We start from the raw sequence: 22,271 nt of genomic DNA on the forward strand, positions 1-22,271 counted from the left end.
TTTATGCTTAAAACAAACAAAATTATATGCCAGTGCATTTTAGCATTCTAACCAATTTTAATTTTTAGTTGAAAAATGTAATTCATAGAACTATGAATAGACAACTACATCGAACCACAGTGGAACCCACAGTAGTTATTTTAATTATTAATATTATTTATTTATTCTTTATTTATTTTTTTATTCCATTACAGGTCAATCTCTAAGCAACCAGTGCTGGATATTAAGTTTGGAAGGTCAAGGTGTGTGTGAAGGATCACAGCCTCTTCATCACTGGCCTGGCAGCGCTGTTTGCCTCCTCCTATAACTTCAGCTTGCAGTACCAGGAAGAGGCAGCACCTTGAGTTTGTTCAGAGGTTAGTCATTGGCATATTTGCCATTCTCATATATATATATATATATATATATATATATATATATATATATATATATATATGAAGAGTTCAGATGCAAAAGCCTCTAAGTGCCATCTGAAATTTTCTTCTAGAATGATCATTTTTATTAAGCTCGTATATTTAAGTTCAGTATTTTCACTTAAATAGCAATGAAAATTACCTATTAATTGTCATTTAAGAGAAATTACTCAACTTAAATATACAAGCTTGATAAAAATGACCATTCTAGAAGAAATTTTCAGATGGCACTTAGAGGCTTTTGCATCTGAACTCTTCATATATATATATATATATATATATATATATATATATATATATATATATATATATATATATATTAGGGCTGTAGCTATCGATTATTTTAGTAATCGAGTATTCTACGGATTATTCCATCGATTAATCGGATAAAAAATTGTGGTAATAAAAATAGATCCAAGTGAACAACAGCCTTTAAAATTACTTAAAGACAAATAGGTAACACTTTACAATATGGTTCATTAGTTACTAAGAATGAACAATATTTATTTCTACAGCATTTATTAGTCTTAGTTCATGTTAATTTCAACATTTACTAATACATTATTAAAATTAAAGGTTGTATTTGTTAACATTAATGTAATGAACTAACATGAACAAACAATGAACAGCTGTATTTTTATGAACAAATGTTAGTTACAAATGTAGTTATTGTTCATTGTTAGTTCATGTTGATTAATACATTCATGTTAACTAATGAGCCTTATTGTAGTGTTACCCAAATAATAACAAGCAATAATTATTGGTTCAAATAAAGTATTGAAGTAATCATATGGGTTTTATTGAACAACGCTGTTAAAATACACCATGTAAATATGATAACTAATGAACATAACATTTAATTCAAATGTCAACTTAATCTTTCATATTTGGTCACTTCTGTACGATAGAAATGCAACAGCTGCCGTAATTTCTTGAAAAGAACATGTGCACGTCAAAACATGCAAGCAGTGCAAGGGTTAAACTTTTATTTTGAAATCGCGATGACCAACAATTCGCACATGAGAATATATGCGATTGCGAATATATTTCTGAATATATTCAGAAACATACTTATGTATTCTCCTGTGTTGGCGAAGATTTATAAATGAGCTGCGTTACGAATCTTGTGAAACGGCGCAGCATGCGTGCAGATGAACGTTATATAAGCCACACAAACTCACAGCACGCAGAGATGGAGTTTGAGAAACGTACTTGGTTACTTACGTAACCTCGGTTCCCTTAGAGATAAGGGAACGAGTACTGCGTTGCAAACGCTGTGGGAAAACTCCTTTTCTCGAGAATATTGAAGCCTTTATTTTAAAACGCATTGCTGCAGCATAAGCGAGAGCATCAGGCTCGCGCGAGCTAGCTGATAGGCTATGCTGCATGCAACTGCACGAACCAATGGCGAGAGAGCAGAGGCGCACGAACCAATCAGAGAGCTTGGCGCCCTGCCATACTCGAGCGCGCCAAATAGGGCGTGGCAGAAGAGTATAAATACAGAGAAATCTCGCCATAAAACAGGTCTAATCGACTGAACGAAAATACCTGATGTTCGAGGATAGCACGGCAGGGCAACGCAGTACTCGTTCCCTTATCTCTAAGGGAACCGAGGTTACGTAAGTAACCAAGTACGTTCCCTTACGAGAACGTTCTCTCGTACTGCGTTGCAAACGCTGTGGGAACACTTTTTAAAACGCCGTGCTAAGTCTCGTGGCTACTCTAATCCAGGAATTTCCGGGATAGAAAGTAGCCAGAATACCACAGACCAGAACATCGGGTCTAAAGATACTTGGTGTGTACATAGGCTAGGGCGAAAGGGGCCAGCCCATGTAAAGTTCCCATACAACTTAGAAATTTAACCCGGATCGGAGAGCCGAGGTTAGATTGAGAGAACCCGTGCTTGTAAAGCAGGGACCTCTAAGTTATAAAATCTCGCAAATGTGGACGGAGCTGACCAGCCTGCCGCCGCACAAATGTCTTCAATAGAGACACCACTAGTCCAAGCCCACGAGGAGGCGATGCCTCTCGTGGAGTGAGCTCTGACACCCATGGGGCAAGGAAGGCCCAGTGAGGTGTATGCTAAAGCAATAGCATCAACTATCCATCTGGATAGCGTGAGTTTCGTGACCGGCAACCCTTTGGTTCGGCCCCCGAAACAGACAAAGAGCTGTTCGGACTGCCTAAACGAGGCCGAACGCTCCAAGTATAATCTCAACGCTCTAACAGGGCAGAGCGTATGAGCATCACTGTCTTCTCCCGAAACTGGGAGGGCCGACAGCGAAATTACCTGCGCTCTGAACGGAGTAGAGAGCACCTTAGGCACGTAACCGTGTTTTGGCTTCAAAAGGACTTTAGAGTCGTTGGGGCCAAACTCAAGACAGGAAGCGCTTATGGAAAGCGCATGTAAGTCCCCTACTCTTTTGACTGACGCCAGTGCCAGTAACAGAGCAGTTTTCAGGGAAAGGGACTTTAGGTCCGTGGACCCCAAGGGTTCAAAGGGGGGTCCCTTGAGGGCCCGTAGAACCAGAGAAAGATCCCAGGCCGGCACTGAGGGAGGCCGAGGCGGGTTGAGCCTCCTGGCTCCTTTAAGGAAGCGAACAATAAGGTCGCATTTTCCCAGAGAAGAGCCAGCCACCAAAACGTGAAAAGCCGCGATGGCTGCCACGTAAACTTTGAGTGTGGACGGGGAACGTCCCGCATCCAACAGCTCCTGGAGAAAGGAAAGAACCAACGGTACTTCACAAGAGTGAGGGTCGAGGTTTCGAGCCTGACACCAGCTGGAAAACACTGACCATTTAAGGTGGTAGAGACGTCTAGTAGACGGAGCTCTAGCCTCCAGAATAGTATTCAGGACGCCCTCTGGGAGGTCCTGGGGTAGCCGTTGAGCGGCCAGGCATGAAGGGCCCACAAGTCGGGACGGGGGTGCCATATCCTTCTGTTCGCTTGAGCCAATAAGTCGCTCCTCAGAGGAATTGGCCAAGGGTCTGAAACTGACAGCTGCATCAGCTCTGGGAACCAAGATTGGGACCGCCAGAGAGGAGCTATCAAGAGGATCGCACACCCCGTGTTCCTGATCCGTTCGATGACCTGAGGCAGCATCGAGACCGGAGGAAACGCGTAAAGGGGACGATTGGGCCAGTCGTGGGCCAGCGCGTCCTTTTTCTTCGAAAAGAAGATTGGGCAGTGACAGTTGTCTTCTGAGGCGAAGAGGTCTACCTCTGCCTGTCCGAAGATTTCCCATAATAGGAGAACTGTCTGGGGGTGGAGAGACCATTCCTCTGGGGGAACGTTGCCCCGAGAGAGCATGTCTGCTCCTGTATTCAACGTGCCCGGCACGTGAGCTGCTCTGAGCGAGCGCAGATTGGTTTGAGCCCAAAGTAGCAGCTGGGTAGCTATGGCGAGCAGATTGCGGGATCTGAGACCGCCCTGGCGATTTATGTAGGACACCACTGACATGTTGTCCGTCCGGACCAAGACATGGTGTCCTGCCAGGTGTGGAAGGAAGGTTTTTAGGGCCAGAAAAACTGCTCTCATCTCGAGGCAGTTTATGTGTAGGCGTTTCTCCGAGCTCGACCAGAGGCCGGAGGCAGGCCTGCCCTCGTACAGGGCTCCCCAACCTGAGTTGGAGGCATCTGTCGAAATGACCCTCCTTTCTGAGACCACTCCCATGCTCACGCCCTGCTGATACCAGCTGGCGTTCATCCAAGGGGCCAGTGCTAGAATGCAATGCTGGTCCACCCTGATGTTCAGGATACCTGTACGCCAAGCGTGAGGGGGTACCCGAGGTGCTAGCCACAGCTGAAGAGGACGCATGCGCAGTAGACCTAGTTGGAGTACTGAAGCTGCCGAAGCCATAAGGCCCAAAATCCTCTGATACGTTCGAAGGGGTACATGAGTGCCCTTCGTGAACGACGCGGCGAGCTGTTGGATTGAGAGAGCGCGGGTAGAAGTGGGCCACGCTCTCATAAGTACGGAGTCTAGAACTGTTCCCAGGAACGTAATACGCTGACTGGGGGACAGAATACTCTTGGAGAAGTTCACCCTGAGCCCCAGGCATTCTAAATGACTGAGAAGCCAGGCTTTGTGAGTATTGGACTCCGCCTCTGACTGAGTCAAAATGAGCCAGTCGTCGAGGTAGTTCAGGATGCGCATTCCCCGCTGTCTCAGGGGGGAGAGAGCTGCATCCATGCATTTCGTGAACGTACGAGGTGCCAGTGCCAGTCCAAAAGGTAGAACTGTGTACTGGTATGTCTGCCCCTCGAAGGCGAATCTCAAGAATGGCCTGTGGTGGGGGTTCACTTGGATGTGAAAGTACGCGTCTTTTAGATCCACTGAAAAGAACCAATCGCCTGGGCGAATTTGCGCCAGGATGTGTTTGGTTGTAAGCATTCTGAACGGCCGTGTCATGAGGGCTTTGTTCAGATGCCTGAGATCTAAAATGGGTCTTAAGCCGCCGTCCTTCTTCGGAACGAGGAAGTAACGGCTGTAAAACCCTGACTCGCTTAGTGCAGCGGGAACTCTCTCGATAGCCCCCTTTGCCAGCAGACCCTGTACTTCGGTGCGGAGGACATGAACTAGTGTGCTCCTTACTGAAGTTTGAATAACCGCTCGAAAGCGTGGTGGTCTGCGGGAGAACTGAAGCGAGTAACCGCGCTTTATGATGTTCATTACCCACTCTGAGACTCCGGGTATGGCCTGCCATGCCAGAGCCCGATGAACCAGAGGTATGATCATATCTGAAGACTGAGCGCCCGGAGACGGGGGCTCGACTAGACATGAAAGTGAAATTTTGCTCGATTTGTGCTTTTTGTGGGTCGCTGTTAAAACAGCGTTTGTGTGCAGAGGTGCATGACAGATAGCAGGCCCTATTTCTGCATTTAAAACTACTCCAGCCGCCTGAACTGAAGAGGGGGCTGTGAGCAGTGTTCGAGCGATCTTCGGGGCTGGTCCGGCCGCGGCGGGACATGAACCCCTCTTTCTGCCGGTTAGGACGGCTTCTTCGGCTCGAGGTCGAGCGTGAGCTTCGGTCTGGGTCCCTGGCGCTTAGGGAAAGGGTAACGTTTCGCTGGCTTTAAGCGCTGACCGGTCTCAGCCGCTGGGCGGGGCTGATGAACCTGAGGAACTGACTTCTCTGGCCGCGGCGCGCTCTTGGGACGCCGTGAAGCCGAGCTGGAGCGTTTGGGGAGAAAGTGCTTCATAGCACTAGAAGCCTTCTGTGCTTCGGTGAAGCGCTCCGCGAAGCCATTGACAGATGGGCCGAAGAGACCAGATGTGGAGATCGGAGAGTCTAAGAAGGCGGTTCTATCTGCGTCCTTGATCTCCGTCAAGTTAAGCCACAGGTGGCGCTCAAGCACAATCAAACTGGCCATGCTGCGGCCGAGAGCTTGAGCGGTGGTCTTCGTGGCCCGAAGCGCCAAGTCTGAAGCGCTACGGAGGTCTTTCAGGGTGTCCGGGAGAGGGCCTGACTCATCCAAGGAGCGGAGGAGTTTGGCCTGGAACGCCTGAAGTGTGGCCATGGCGTGAATCCCCGAGGCAGCTTGGCCAGCGGTGGCGTAGGCACGGGCGGCCAAAGCTGAAGTGGCCCTGCAGGGCTTAGACGGCAGCGTCATCTTAGACCTCCAACTGCCTGCAGTCAGAGGTGTAAAAAGTACTCAAAAATGTTACTCAAGTGAAAGTACAAGTACTGAGGGAAAATTTTACTCAATTAAAAGTAAAAGTATCTGGCCAGAATCGTACTTGAGTAAAAGTAAAAAAGTACCACACTAAAATTGTACTTGAGTATTAAAGGAGTAAAAGTAAAAGCAAGAATGAAAACTAGAGATTCTTGTTTAAGCTTTAAATCTCTAAAAACATGAAGTGAATGAAACATACAAGGTTTTATCCTGCTTCAGAACTGTTTGTATTTAATTATCAAACTATAAGACTACTATCTAATGCCAGTATGCTTTACATGCTTTAAACAATCCACTAAACATACTTTTACCACTAAAAGAAAAGAATTCGCTACGATACGGCCACGGGTTCGCAGCTGAATCACGTTCTTCCTCCATTTTCTTTCACTGATTGACTGTTATAATTTATCTAATTTCCAGGTCAAGGTGCTGTGCATTGAGATCCTAAGTCCCTCCCCTCTGCTTCCGGCTCATGGGACCTTATTTCGAAAAAAACATGTATGGTAGTCAATGACGAGAGACAACTTATCTTTTTATTCCGTCTGAACTGTGCCCTGAATTACACATATGAAGTTTGTCAATTTAAAAGATAATTATGAAAGTCAAGAAAGTTGCATAAATTGTCATAAAACAGAAGAGTAACATTTAGTTTTATGTGAAAATCGCTCAATGAACTACATCTCTCGTCTCGCACTATGTACGTCACCATCCGTTGCTCGTATGTGTGCAGTCTGGTACAAAACACGTTCAGGCTTGACGGCGTAACGTTACGATTATAACATAAGACTATAGAAAAAACGACAGACGTTAGCGTCAGTAAAGTTAGCTTCATTCATTGAGAGAAAAGGTATGACGTCACATGTGCGCCTTTTGCGTTTGTAGTCTTTATAATTATGTATTTTCACAGTCTTATACCTCAACAGTTTTACATCAAACTGCGACTTTCTTGACTTTAAAATGCATATTTTAAAATGACAAACATCATATGTGTAATTCAGGGCACAATTCAAACGAGATCAAAATATTTGTTGTCTCTCGCCATTGACCACCATACAATATTTTTCCGATATAAGGTCCCATAGTGGTCAACCGGAAGGGGACCTCTAGGTTGAAAAATCGTCAATGCAAGTGAATGGGAGAAAATAATTATTTTCTGATCCCGTTTGAATTGTGCCATGAATGTGAACATATGTTGTCTGTGAATTTTATATAATTTTTCATGTTACGAGTTTGACGGTATATTGTATGATTCTTTGGCTAGCAGTTGTGGAAAAGACATAACGAGAAAGACTACATGTCGCCTATGTGACGTCACCTCCTAACACATTTCGCTCCACTTGTCAAATCACGGTGCTAATGCTGCGATAATCTATGGAGACAGATCGAGATGCCTGTGTGTTTCGTACCCAAATGTCAACATTCAAACCAAATAGGCTGTTCTTTCTTCAGATTCGCGTCGAAAGCAGCGAAGAGTTGTAGTCCACAAAGTGCTCTCACACAAAGTCTAACCGTATCAAACTTCTACCTGCTAAATTGCAACATTCTTTACACGAAAAATTATATTAAAAATTCACAGACAACATATGTTCACATTCATGGCAAAATTCAAACGGGACCAGGAAATTATTATTTTCTCCAATTCACTTGCATTGACGATTCAACCTAGAGGTCCAGTGGGGTTAGCGGAAGGGGCGGGACTTACCAGCTCTATAGATGCACGAAGTCACTCCCAAAGGACCGATGAACATGTCTGACCAATTTCATGGAATGTGAAAATGAATCTCATTGGCAGAATAAATTACATTTAAATTAAACTGGGCATGAGCACAATTCAATTGGTTTGGTAATAGCAAGGGAAAATAGAATGAAGTGATCTCCAAAAAAGAAGTACTTTTTGACTATAAATAAAATTGTAAGGAGTAAAAAGTACTTTTTTTTCTTAAAAAATGTAATTAAGTAAAAGTAAAAGTATTGATTTTTAATTGTACTCAAGTAAAGTAAAAATCCCCAAAAATAATACTTAAGTACAGTAATCAAGTAAAATTACTCAAGTATTTTACACCTCTGCCTGCAGTGGGAGGACATAAATGGACGGCGACCGCTTCTTCGATGGGGGGAAGAGACACGTAGCCCTTCTCTTCAGCGCCGTCGACAGAGGAGAGCGTGTGAGAAGCGGAAGCGCGCGTTCGCGCTGAAAAGGGCGCGCGCCAGCTTTTAGTGAGCTCCTCGTGGACCTCCGGCAGAAAAGGAGCGGCGCGCTGACGGGGGGCCTGTTGGCGGCCCGGCAGGTACCACTCGTCGAGGCGGCCTCTTGCAGGTTCAGCTGGGGAAAGCCAGTTGAGTCCTAGTTCGTCGACAGCGCGAGACATGACACGGAAAAGTTCGGCGTCGATGTTCGCACGTGTGTCAGGACGATCGCTCAGAGAAGAGGGGGCGGGGTCCACAGAGCCCGACCATTCCTCGCTCTCGGATGCCGCCACAGAAACAGCGTCATCCTCATCCGCCGATCCGCCAAAAGAAACGAGTCCCGCCGCTTCGAGAGAGGGGCGTTGGTCGCTTCTCGCGAACAGAACAGATTGGGAGGCGGGTGAAGCACGCGGGGAGAGACCCGGCGTGAGCTCTTCAACCTCACCGCTTTCGGGGATCCTCTGATCTCGTCGCTTCTTCCTACGGGGCTCGTGGGGCGCCGAAGACGGAAGTGAAGCGGGTTCGCCCTCTGAAGTAGCGAGGGCGAGACGTGACCGGAGAACCGCCATGGTCATGCTGTCGCAGTGTGGACAGCCGCCTTTAGTGAGCGCTGCCTCGGTGTGCTCAGGACCGAGACAGACCGCGCACAGTGTGTGTCTGTCAGACACATGCAGGGAAACCCCGCAGGACTCGCAAACAGACATTTGAAACAACGCTGTTCGCGTGCTGTGAAAACAGCGGTATGCTCTTTTAGATAGTGCAAAAAGGATACTCGTCGGATGCCACAGGGAAACGCTCAGCCGGCGATCTGCGAGGATGATCTGCCAAAACCTGAAGCTGTTCCGCTGAAGGGCTTCTCAACGACGAGCGGCTTCTCTCTGGAGATTTCAGCGAAGAGGTGAGTCTCGAAGCTGAAGGAGATTAGATCTGTTTTATGGCGAGATTTCTCTGTATTTATACTCTTCTGCCACGCCCTATTTGGCGCGCTCGAGTATGGCAGGGCGCCAAGCTCTCTGATTGGTTCGTGCGCCTCTGCTCTCTCGCCATTGGTTCGTGCAGTTGCATGCAGCATAGCCTATCAGCTAGCTCGCGCGAGCCTGATGCTCTCGCTTATGCTGCAGCAATGCGTTTTAAAATAAAGGCTTCAATATTCTCGAGAAAAGGAGTTTTCCCACAGCGTTTGCAACGCAGTACGAGAGAACGTTCTCGTAAGGGAACCCGAGACGCTCCACGCATAAATGATGACAGTAAGTTACTATGAAACACGCGTCCGGGGTTTTGCGTTCCCAAATGCACATTATTGGAAACTTAAACAAACAGCACATGCAGAGACTAGTATGTGTGGAGCAGCGTTTACTGTGAACAGAGCTGAGGTACTTTTAACACAATCTGCACGCATGTAAATAATTAAACCGTCATGCTTCTCTGTGGGAGAAAAAAAAACAGCGCATATATTTATTTAACTTAATCTTAGCCTTTGTGATTTCACAATATCATGATTGTAAACAGTTAAATATATCGCGTAGCCTTAGAAAACTGTGTAATAATGCGGTTCATGGACTCTCGTCTGTGGAATGCGCCACTTCCGGTATTTTGCCGGTTACTCGACACGGGTAAATTGCAATCGAGGATTTTTTAATATATACATATATCATATATTAGACTGAATTGTGTCACTAACCTTGACTTGACAGTATTTATTATGTTGACTACTGGTATGAACAATATGGCCCTGGTTTCCATACAGGGCTTAGCTTAAGCCAGGTCTAGGCCTTAATAAAATTAGGGTATTTAAGCAGATTTTATAATAATGTATCATTAAAAAAAAAAAAAAAATTACTGGTGTGCATCTTGAGATAAAACAGTGGCAGTCATATATTTTAAGATATGTCAGTGCAAGTTGTTTTCAGTTGAAGGATTAGTGAAAATTCTGTCATTAATTACTCACCCTCATGTCGTTCCAAACCTGTAAGACCTTCGTTCATCTTCAGAACACAAATTAAGATATTTTTGATGAAATCTGAGAGGTTTCTGAACCACCCATAGACAGCAACGTCTTTGCAACTTTTAAGGCCCAGAAAGCTAGTAAAAACATTGTTTAAATAATCCATGTAACTAGTGCATTTTTTTGTAAATTTGGAGTGCTGTCAGTACAGAGAACAACGACAAAAATCGATGTTGCCTACACCGTGTTATCCTCTTTTTAAAATTTGCACCCTGTTGACTTCAAGTTTTAAACCTGCTTTTAGCCTCTTAACATCCTTGATGTGTCATACAAGTGCCCAGCCATGTGAGTGATTCCTTCAGAGTGAACACGGGTGAATCTGACTGCAGTAGATGTGAAAGATCTTGTTGAAACATCTACAAATGTCCGTATATAGGTGAAAATGCCCCTTGAAATCAATTTAAGGTGGCAAATATTACCCCTTAATAAAAAATGTTAATTTCTGTCACTGCTGTAAACTGACCACTGCATAGAATATGAAAAATATGAATATCTTTGTCAGTCAGTTGTCAACAGGCCTAAACAAGCCATGGCACCAAGCACAGAAACACAATCAGTAAAATGTTATCTAATTATTATCAAGAAAACTTTGAAAATATCGATCGAGACATATTTTGTCAATATTGCACACCCCTAATGCATGGTATTAATTTTGATTTCTTCGGGTCTTAAAAAGCCTTAAATTTGACTTTAAAAAATGTGCAGAAACCCTGCATCATAATATTTAGGTTGAACCACTGTAGCTATAGATTTACCAATGTTTTTACCACTTTTCTGGGCTTTGACAGTTGCAATGATATTGATATCAATGGAAGGACAAAACTATCAGATTTCATCAAAAATATCTTCATTTGTGTCCCGAAGATGAAAAGATTAAAACTTTAAATCTGGCAACCCCACTTCCAAAAATTTAGTTAGTTGACAGTGCGCATGTAAACAGACACATTGAGTTGATGTATTTTACCAGGGCGGAAAAAATATCAGTTATTGATCACAACATCCAACATTGCATTTTTTTTTTTTTTTTCACAACATCCTACATTGCATTTTTTTTTATGTTGTTCAGTTTTAGACAGCTTTTGTGCTGTCTCTCTTTGTCAAAATATATACACTCAGTTAATAATATTTAATTGTGTTTTTTTTCTGCCTTTTAGACGCTTTCTTGACATCAATCCTGAACGTGGATCAAAAACAAAGAAAGGACAAGTAACTTCAAAGAAAACTGGCCAAGTTGTGCAAAACGAACACCACTGTAAGCCTACAGGTGTCCTCACTTCTGCGAAACCTTGCAGACTTTGAATGGGATTTCGTTTGCACTTTTATGGACTTCAAAAAAGAAACAGCATTTCACTGTCGTTATAAAGCTTGGAAGAGCCAGGACATTTTTTAATAGAACTCTGATTGTATTCGTCTGAAAGAAGAATGTCAGATACACCTAGGATGACTTGAGGGTGAGTAAATCATGTGCTAATTAAAATTTTTGGGTGAACTATTCCTTTAATTAAGTGCTAACTGTTACCTGTTTGTTGTTAAGTGTTAAAATTGCATTTTATGTTTAAAAAGTAATTCAGCCAACATGTTCACAGAAGGCAATTTAACTAAATAAATGTTTTAAAACCCAGAAAATGTTGTTTTCTTTTTCCTAGTGTGACTACTCTTATGAAACCTTAAAGTATAATATTTGAATTATGTAATAATAAAAGCAGTATTCCCTGTAAAAATACAATTTATTGCTGTCGACAAGTTTAATAATGTAAAATGTGGTATATACTGTATTTGGTAATTACAGTGGAGTACTGCAAATGCTGTTTACTGTAGTAGTGTTGTAAAAATACAGTATGTGGATGGCAACCCAGCTGCCAGTATTTAACTGTAAATTTACAGTGAAAAGTTTTACAGTGTACATGCATGTGATACTGATGCATTTTTAAAGCTGTGGCATATGGTTATGGTACTTTGTGGATGTATTTGTCAAAAATGACAAAGAAATACTATATTTGGTATTACTATATTAAAATACTATATTTGGTATTCACACAATAGACAAAATCTCCAACTATAGTCATTTAATTTCAAGGCATTCAGATATAAGATTTGTACCCCTAATATATGTTAAAGTATGTACTATTGAAATAAGTACATATATGCATGTATACATATATGCGTCATATATGCATGTATACATATATGCGTCATATATGCATGTATACATATATGCGTCATATATGCATGTATACATATATGCGTCATATATGCATGTATACATATATGCGTCATATATGCATGTATACATATATGCGTCATATATGCATGTATACATATATGCGTCATATATGCATGTATACATATATGCGTCATATATGCATGTATACATATATGCGTCATATATGCATGTATACATATATGCGTCATATATGCATGTATGCGTCATATATGCATGTATACATATATGCGTCTTACATATATTTCACATTTATGTGCATATACGGGAAAATATATGGCACTTACATGAAAACGGCCATTTTTGATATATTTTGAAATATATGTTTCATATATGTATATGTGTTTTACATATATTAATTTTGCATATATTCTCATATATGCAGCAGACATACATGGGCACTAACATTATATATGTAATTTACATATATTGACATATATTACATTTCTGTATGGGGTGGCTTGCTTGGAGTGACAGGGAGCGGGGTCGCGTAAAGATCTGTCTCTTTTCCATCAGGAGAAACATAATCGTGGACATCCATACGAACGTCGACAATATCAGCATCTAATCGTTCTTTACGTTTTTCAAACTTTGGCATGTTTGCAGCTCTTGTAATTTGATGTATTGATAACTGATGTAGCAAAAGTAAAAAGATACAACTGGCTTTTCTAAAACAGTAAAGTTTGGTCAGGAGCTCTGGAAACTTCGTCTTACCAGAGAATGTCTAAGATGGTGAGAAGTTTCACTCTCACTACACTTCCGGCTTCTGAACTGGTTGCAGTTCCACTCTGATTCCATATGAGGGCGCTCACAGGACGAGTGCAGAATGAATGGAGGTCAATGGCGGTATACCCCTCAAAATCCACTTTTCTCAGGATATAATTTTTTGTCTAGTAATTTGAATGTTGTATTCGAAAGGAGATGCAAAGAAATTACACATTGCTGGGTGTTAGATTTTTTAGAGTCACTTATTTGCTTTAAAAAGTCTCTCAAAATGTCAATGACGTCAGAATGCTGACGTCATTAGCAGAATGCTAGCGTGTTATAGGCAACAACAACTCAACCTGTAAGAAATCAAAACGACATAAGTACTCGTTCATTCAACTTTCGACCTAAAACCCATGTTGAACTTGCAAAATCTACAATCAGATCTGAGATTTCTCAACGGCAATCGGGTGAAAGAGACAAATTTAGCCGTCTAGCCCCATTGACTCCCATTCATTTTGCACTCATGGCGAGCGCCCCCAGTTGAACTCTGGTGGTACTACAACCAAAATTCGGTACAATAGGGCTTAATAGGGAGTGGGCAGGCTCTCCGTAGACGGGCTCTGGTCTTACTAAGGCGCCATCTTGAACCCATGTTTTCCAATCTCTCAAATCAAGCCGTTCGACCGTGTGACGTCACACGGTCGGACGCCCCTCCCACGATGGTTGATTGACAGCAGCGCTTCAACACAGACCTGCCCTCTCTTGTGAGAGAGCTGTCAATCATAGTCCGCGCGTCATTGTTGATACTCTCACTGGAGCGCTGTCTGTGAGCAGAATGGCGTCTAAGCGATTGTGGTGTTCTGTTCTTGGGTGCAATAACGATCACACCAGTCATGTTGATGTTCCTAAATCCGAACCGCTGAAGATGCAGTGGCTGAGTTTGTTTTCGAAGGGAATATTCCCCACGATCAACAGCAATGCTTTCATGTTTCCGCGAATCATTTCACACACCAGACTGCTTTACAAACGAGGGTCAGTAAAGCTGGTTTTGCTAAAAGCTGCTTCTGAAAAAGGATCGATACCAACTATTCGTGTTCCTGCTGCACCTCCAGAAGAACTGAAGTGAGTGAAACGTTTTATTAACCTTTATATTAACCTTTATATTAATCTTTGCAAATCGCTTGCTGCACGCTTCATGATGAATGCAGCTATTTTTACACTCAGGGTAAGTTACATTACGACATGTTTTCTATGTACGACGTTCTCAATATAATTCATAATCCCACGTTTATAATGAACAATGTGTGTGATTGTGTTACAAACGGTGTACGCACAGAACAGAGGGGCGGGGTGAGCAAAGCTCATTATCATTTAAAGACACATGCACTGAAACGGTGTGCTGAAAACAGAGCTGTTTTTGACCAGGTAAAATGAGTGTTTTCTTACAATACTAATGAGAATTTTTAATTAAAGTATATTACAAACGTTTAATTTAGACCCTAAAGAATCATATTAGCTTGTACAAAAATGGCATTATATGACCCCTTTAAAGGGGCATTCCACCCATTTGAACATTGTTTTTTATTTAAAGTGGGTCATATATGTAGTCGAAATGTAAAATAAATTTTGAATTTGGTGCCTTCGTGACCGAGGAAAGACAAAAAATAACTTCAGGACGCATTTGTATGAAAGACAACAACTCCCACAATGCACCACATTGCACAGCTCCGCAAGCCACTCCCACTAATCCAGAAAGCGCATATCTGCCTATAAGAGAAATCACTCTTCCGTCTACAAGGCTAGCTACCACCAGAGCTTGAAATTCATTTCACATTCACACAAAATGTCTAGTTAGTTGGCGAACTCATTACTCCTCGTTTGTATTTCTTTCGAAAAGGTGAATTATTGCATGGTACCTGGATGTTCAGTCAGAACATATGCGGTGCGAAACTAGGATAGTTCTCAACACAAACGTCCGTGTCCTCGTCTGATTCAGAGATTTCGTCCAGGAGAAATTGTCATCGTTGAAATTCTTTGCCGCAGACGGACTCTATCTCTGTGTTCGTAGTTGCATCTTACAGTCTATGAGTTGCATAGTGAGATCACCGGCGCCACCAGTCCGCCCTAACTCGAGCCAGTCCGGGCTCCTCGTCCGCGGCAGGCAGGTCTTCTGCCTCGGCTGCTCTTCGCTATAATGCGGCCCACCCACTGATCTGTAATAGGTCTGTAGCGTGAGCGGGTCCCGCCCCCTGGTAAAGATGAGGAACTAGTGCTTGTAGTCTCAACAGAAATCCCCCCCTCTTACACTTCCTCCTACAATGACGCAAAATGACGATTTTTGCGTCATTGTAGGAGGAAGTGTAAAAGGTAAATAACGGATTTCTCCCGTCTCAGGGGAAAATGAGAGAGTGTTGCACGACCATTCAATAGTATGACTGGGTTTCTAACAATGCAAAGCTTAATGCAAATGGGTGGAGTGTCCCTTTAAGTATTTTTATAGCTCTTTTTATTGAGTCATTACATTTATGATGCAGATGTCCTGTGGTTTAGAAACAAACATTGCAAAGGGGGAGGGAGATGGAAAAGAATTTGGGCTTGAGTCAACAACCAAAAGAAGTGTAAAATTAGCCTGATTTAGGAAGGAATTCACTAAAAGTCATGTGTGCCTGCTGCAAGGTTTTAATTAGCCACCTTAATTAAAACTTTGACCGCTGTAATGGGCAAAGTAATAAAGTATAGAAGTTAGACATAAGTTCTCAATTTCGCTGAACGTTTTTATTATTACCTTACCAGCTGATCAATGATGGTTTGTTGAAACCTGAGTGCAGACTAACAGGCACCTACCGGTCAGAAGAGGTAGTGTTCAACAGCAATAGCATTTTGTTTTTGAATTCCATTGCTGTTTTAAAATTGTTTTTATTTAGCTACATGCGATAGACTGTCGTCTTTGGCGTGTCTCACTGCGCCATATTTTTAAAAGCAAATAAGCTTTCAGCTCACTGAATTTCATTCTGTGTGAACACCTGAACTATAAACGCTAAATCTAGTACAGCCAGCACAGCGCCCACAGAAGACGGACGGCATCATTAAATAAGAGACTGTCACGAGAAACGTTGTTACATTCTCAGCAAGACACAAACACAACTGTGGCAAGGGAAAAGTCATATGAATAATTATTGTCATACGTGATTACCGACATGATTTAGGGTGCTTTCATATCTGTAGTTCGGTTAATTTGGTCCAGACCAAGGGCAAAAAAATTATACAGTTTAGCATTTTTCAGCCATTTTGGTTCATTTTCACACCACACTGATTGCTCTGATCCAAATCAGTTGATGAGCTGGTGAAACGAACCAAAATGCACACAGCGAACTCTACAGAGAGATGAATCTGTGTTAAAGTTAATGAGATAATAAAGTGATTAATTAAGTGATGATTGAGCATTAGTGATGAACACCTACTGGTAACTGGTAAAAAAAATCAATGAAGGAAAGGAGAAACACAAGAACTACAACTGACTTCCAGCCACAGCCTTATGCCTTGTTCACACTACACAACTTTAAACGTCGGCAGATCGCTGTGCTGTTCAGACTACATGACTTGCTCTGGAGTCTTGAAGTCGTTGTGGTGTTCACACTATGTGACACTACGTAAATGTGTGCAAGTTAACGAGCTCGCCGACCGGTCGGGCTGTAATCGCGTGCAAATCTGCGGGTGATCCGCGCTCGCCAATCTTTAAGTGTGAAATACTTAAGGACGCATCAAAAACGCTCGCTGACACATCGCCGACCGGGTGTGACGGTTATAGTTGAACACGTCATTAGAACCGCCAAAACCGTGTTATTAAAATATTTTTTACAAAAAAAATTTATCATAGAGAATGTTTAAATAAAACAATTGTTGACAGTCTGTGTTATTATTGGTCTATGTTGTTTCCAACTGTATTTGATTCTCTGCAAAGTACCCCTCGACCGACCGCAAATCATTTGAGATATAAATAAAAGCTATGACTATGATATAGTGATGTGCCATCATTATGAGATTTATTAAACAAATGAAAAACATTTGCAATAATAAACAACGTATCATTACCGATAACTGATCTTGCAGTTTAATTACCCCTTGACCAAACATGTTTGATAAAAGAAACATATACAGTGTGTATATAGCCTAAATGATGTGTATTACATTTTAGCTCAAAAACAATTGTAATAAAAGATAGGATCATAAGATGCGCAATATATTGGGTTTTTACCACTTAATGAAGTTTTGTTTTGTAACTCGTGAGACATGATTTTTACCACTTCATTAAGTTTTGCTTTGTAGAAAGCATTTCTTTAAAGCGAATTTCGTTTTGTACAAATTGTATCTTAATTTTAATAAATGTTTCATCAACCAATTGCATGTATTTAATAAATAAAAAGCAAATAGACAATATAATAACCATGACATGGAGACGCCGGTGCGCCGCGTTCACTTGCATTCCATTGTGAACTAGAGTGCATCTCATCGTAAATGAATGAAACTCAGCGTAGGCCTATGCCTCATACATTAGCATTAAATATCTTTGCTGCATCCTTTCTAGAACAGACAAGGGCTTTCTTGCGGCTCGCATCAGCAAAGCATTGCATCGTCCATAGCAAAACAATCAGCGGATGGCGGGCGCGTCAAAAAACGTTGGTGCGGATGATGAGTTTTGTCATTTGACTCACGTCATAACCGTAATCACCAATTCTGAAACCGGCACACCCCTAATATATATATATATATATATATATATATATATATATATATATTATATTATATTATATTATATTATATTATATTATATTATATTATATTATATATATATATATATATATATATATATATATATAGCCTACACACACACACACACATATACAAACATATATATATATATATATATATATACCTGTATATATTGTTTGCTCAATGATCTGTTTAGAACCCTGAAAAAAAAAAAAAAAGAATATGGGTGAACGGATGGATAAGCACCAGTGATGCGCGGGTCAATGTATAAACAACCCGCACCCGACCGACGTTTTCAACTAACCCGCCCGCAACTCGGACCGCAAAAAAAGAAAAAGAAAATATTGTACCCGACCCGCTTCCTGACCCGCATTTTTTAAAAGTAGTAAATGCTCATCGTAGCGTCATTGGGCCATATAGGAACTAGGGGTCAATAAGCTCATAATTTGTACTAAAATAGTCTAAATGTTTAGTTTTAAAAACTATTTTAAAAAGCTGGCTATGTCTATTTTGATGTTTCTGCGCAAGTTCAGCAGACAGTGAGGTTCGGGTTTGTTCCGATCAGAGCTCGTGAGCGGAGAGCGCATTTCTGAATATTCCGCTCCGCTCGCTCATTCCGCAGGGTCGCTCGCTCAACCCAGAATGGCCTGCTGGTTCGAAAATATGTGGAATAAGGGCTGCCTCCGACTAAAGTTTTTTCCTAGTCGACTAGTAGTTGTTCATTTAAGCCATTCGTGGACAAATCGCCCCTTTATATTAATTTAATTACTTAAATAGGCTATAGCCTACAGGATAATAAGCGTTATGAACGCACGCATACAGATTGCCACAAAGAACCGGTTAAAGTAATGATTATGAATGTCTAAATTAGCAAGGAGAGACATTTAATTGTTTAGTAATAAACTGGTGTTTTCTGTGTCGCTGCAAAGATGAAGTTGACGACTCACCATGAACGCCAGAGAGAAATGCACATTTCATATGGATTACATAATCAGAGAGTAGCCTATTTATTTTGGTTTGAATATTTTCGCTTAAAAGTAGACATTTCAAGCTTTCTGTAATATATAGCCTATATTTCTCAAATATGTGAGGCACAAGCTGAGTTTCGGCGCCCTCCAGTTCACATGCAATGCGATCGTGCCGGCGCCTTATTACATTGTCTGCTATATATTTGCTTCTTATTTATTAAATACAGGCAATTGATTGATAAAACATTGATCAAAATTAAGATACAATTTATACAAAACGAAAATCTTTTAAAAAGAGTTTTCTATAAAACAAAACTTAATGAAGTCGTCAAAATCATGTTTTACCAAAAACAGCGCTGTTGCTAGGAGGGCGCCAGCGCCTCTGCCTCGCGAATGGATGATAGCCCTGCAGACGCCTAGCAATGATATACCTTTAGTGGTATATACCTTTAGTTATACCTTAAGCGTCTTTGTAGCGCGCTAAGAGACAATTTATCGGGAAACGCAGCCCAGGTATGATGCGTATGATGCGTAATGGAGATTCCAAAGCGGTCAGAACCATGGAGAGCGATCGCGGATAGGTCCGTCCTATGCACCGAAACTTTTAACAATGCAACAAAATATTTAAAGGACATCAAGCTATTAAAATCTATATTATGTATACGCACAGACAATATAACAGTAGGCTATATTAGTCAATATTTTTTTATTAGGTTAAGCAGTGATTGGATAATGTTTTTGTTTTTTTTAACGTTTTTAATTTAAGGCCCACCCACAATTGGTCTGGCCCATCCAAAACTGGAATCCTGGCACCGTGCCTGGTTGGTTGTGCCAGTTTTGTGGCTATCTAATGTGTAAATAGCATCGCAAGAAGTACACATGACAAAGCCAGCACTTTGGTCATCATCTTTCATTATTTCGGCAAATGTCTCCCACACTTTGCTCTTTCTATTTGTGTATTTGCGGAGCTTCCACTCCCCAGTCTTCACCTTTTCTCTTGCCGCCTCCATCTCTACCTGCAGACTGAGCTTGTGCGTCATCGTACTTCTTGCCAGTTATTCAGCCAATAAAGTGTAGGCCTATGTATTTCATAGAAAATTGTGTCTAGTACTATATAAATTACAAAGGTTTAATTGGCATCTTTATTTCAAACGACCCGACCGACCGCGACCCGAATATCATTAAAAATATTTTTGGATGACGCGTAACCTCATTTTGGATCAACCCGCGCATCATTGATAAGCACACGCGGGCAGCAGGGATTGTCTGTCAGAGAGAGTTGGAAGTGAGTAAAACATTATAATGAAAAAGCAGCTGCCTGTTGTGGTTTGGCAACGATGGTTACAAATACAAAGGGCTTTTGTAATGTCATAACAAGCTGATCATTGGCTGTTGCTCGTCGCGACACGTGACACCGCAGGCTATCGAGTCGGCCGACAATTCCAGATATTTGGCATGCTAGATATTTTTCTGGCGTCGGCGACACGTCGGCGATGTGTCAGCGAGCGTGTTTGATGCGTCCTTAAGTATTTCACACTTAAAGATTGGCGAGCGCGGATCACCCGCAGATTTGCACGCGATTACAGCCCGACCGGTCGGCGAGCTCGTTAACTTGCAAATCGGGCTTAAATCGGGCTTAAAATCCTGTAGTGTGAACTAGGCTTTTAGATGAAATTAGCTGAAGATAAATACATTAAATCTCTCAAGATCTCAGCAGAGGAGGATTAAACAACAGCACTTCCAGCTTCACTTATTACTACCCAGATTGACTTTATTTCAGTCATACGGCTATAGAAGTTCTTATTGAGAATTAACAGGGGTTTACGTGTTGGTGATTTATTGAAAATGTTTGGTCACCATTACGCATAATCAAAATGCACCTGAACACACATCGTTTTCAGACCAGGGCGCAAATGCATTTGCTATTTAAACAACGTGGCGCAGGATGTAAAAATTATAACTTCGTCGGGCTGAAACTAGCAAAAAACACTTGCGTCGTGCTTGGCACTGCATTGCACAAGGTTTATAATAGGGCCCAATGTGTTTAATTCCTGAATGGACCAGTGTTTGAATGAATGATAGTCATTCTCTCCCCCCTTTCGGCCCCAGTTTTCTAGCTAGTGCTCACTTGCTTGTCTCCGAGGTACAGTAGGAAGCGATCTTCTATCGGGTCTTTGTCTGGGTCCACTCGGATGTAGAAACTGATGGATGTGACTGCCTTCAGCTCATCTAGGTTGGAGTAGGGATGAACCTCTACGGCAGACTGGCCGTTAAACTTCATGGACACTTGCACCTGCAATTAGAGAAAAAAATATGTATAATAATTGAATGCCATTTCCAATTAAACTTGTATGCCATGCACTTAAATTATATGTAAATACATATTTGTAATGATGAAGGTGCAATTTAGTACATTTAAAATGTGAGTTAATATCAAATAACACAGTACAGTTAAAACAACAATCGAGCACTTTATTATGCACTTTAGTATGTTAGTATTTAAAACATGACAAATAGCATTCACCATTTGGGATACAATACTTTTGATCAAAGGAATATTGGCAACCAAAGATGCATCTAAACCACCGTTAATAGAGGTGCTGTGCTTTGTTTATGCTGCATGAGTTTCACATAATGTTTCACATAATGTTCTTATAAATAAAAGGCTTATAAAAAAAAAAAAAAAAATCTGAATGGAGATTCTGAATGTGACTTAATGTATTGTGCTCTATAAGTGGGTCAGTCAAAATTATGTTTGTTTATTGCCTGGTGTACCTTCTTCGCGACACTGCGGGCCTGTGCGATGAGTTCTCTGATTTTCATGATGTTTGTGGAGACATTATTCACAGGTTTTTTCTCTTCAACCACTCGCAGCTTATCGAGTAGCTCTGGCACGATCTCTGACAGGTCCTCGACTAAACACATACAAATACACACACACACACACACACACACACACACACACACGGACAGAGAGAAAGCATTAGCAACAATCTTCATAATCCTGCACAAATTTACAAAAAAAAGCCAACATGCACAATATCTCTGTTCCAAAGAACTGCTGTGGCAATGTTGACAGTTGCCTTCTGGTCATGGAAACACAAGTAATTAATCTGGAATGCTTTATTTTTCAATGTAGTAAACTATTTCCTGTGGATGTGCAATATTTCCAATTAATTCGCCGCTTTAGGCTATATAAATAACTAGAAGAATAAGAAAGTGAAGTAAATGGTAAAACTATTTGCAATACAAACCAGTGTGCTTATTTCTTATTTCTACTTTTTTTATGTGAAGGTGTCTGAAATCTGCGGTTGGTGGTCAGTT

At 41.6% G+C, this 22,271-nt stretch overlaps 1 protein-coding gene and 1 long non-coding RNA gene across 2 annotated transcripts in view; one reads left to right on the top strand and one right to left on the bottom strand.

The window, feature by feature from the left end:
- lama4 (laminin, alpha 4) overlaps window positions 1-22,271 on the bottom strand; it is a 116,154-nt gene that overhangs the window by 28,616 nt on the left and 65,267 nt on the right. The window contains exons 20-21 of the mRNA XM_084432716.1: window positions 21,723-21,862; window positions 21,076-21,240 (exon numbers count right to left, since the gene is read on the bottom strand). Of these exons, the coding sequence (XP_084288842.1) occupies window positions 21,076-21,240; window positions 21,723-21,862 (305 nt within the window). The remainder of the gene's footprint in view (window positions 1-21,075; window positions 21,241-21,722; window positions 21,863-22,271) is intronic.
- LOC311305172 lies at window positions 217-11,636 on the top strand. The gene is made up of 2 exons (XR_014629978.1): window positions 217-356; window positions 11,435-11,636. It is a non-coding gene; the product is annotated as an uncharacterized lncRNA (long non-coding RNA).

The sequence above is a fragment of the Rutilus rutilus genome (genome assembly GCF_951802725.1).
Source record: "Rutilus rutilus genome assembly, chromosome: 15".
Classification (NCBI taxonomy): domain Eukaryota; kingdom Metazoa; phylum Chordata; class Actinopteri; order Cypriniformes; family Leuciscidae; genus Rutilus; species Rutilus rutilus.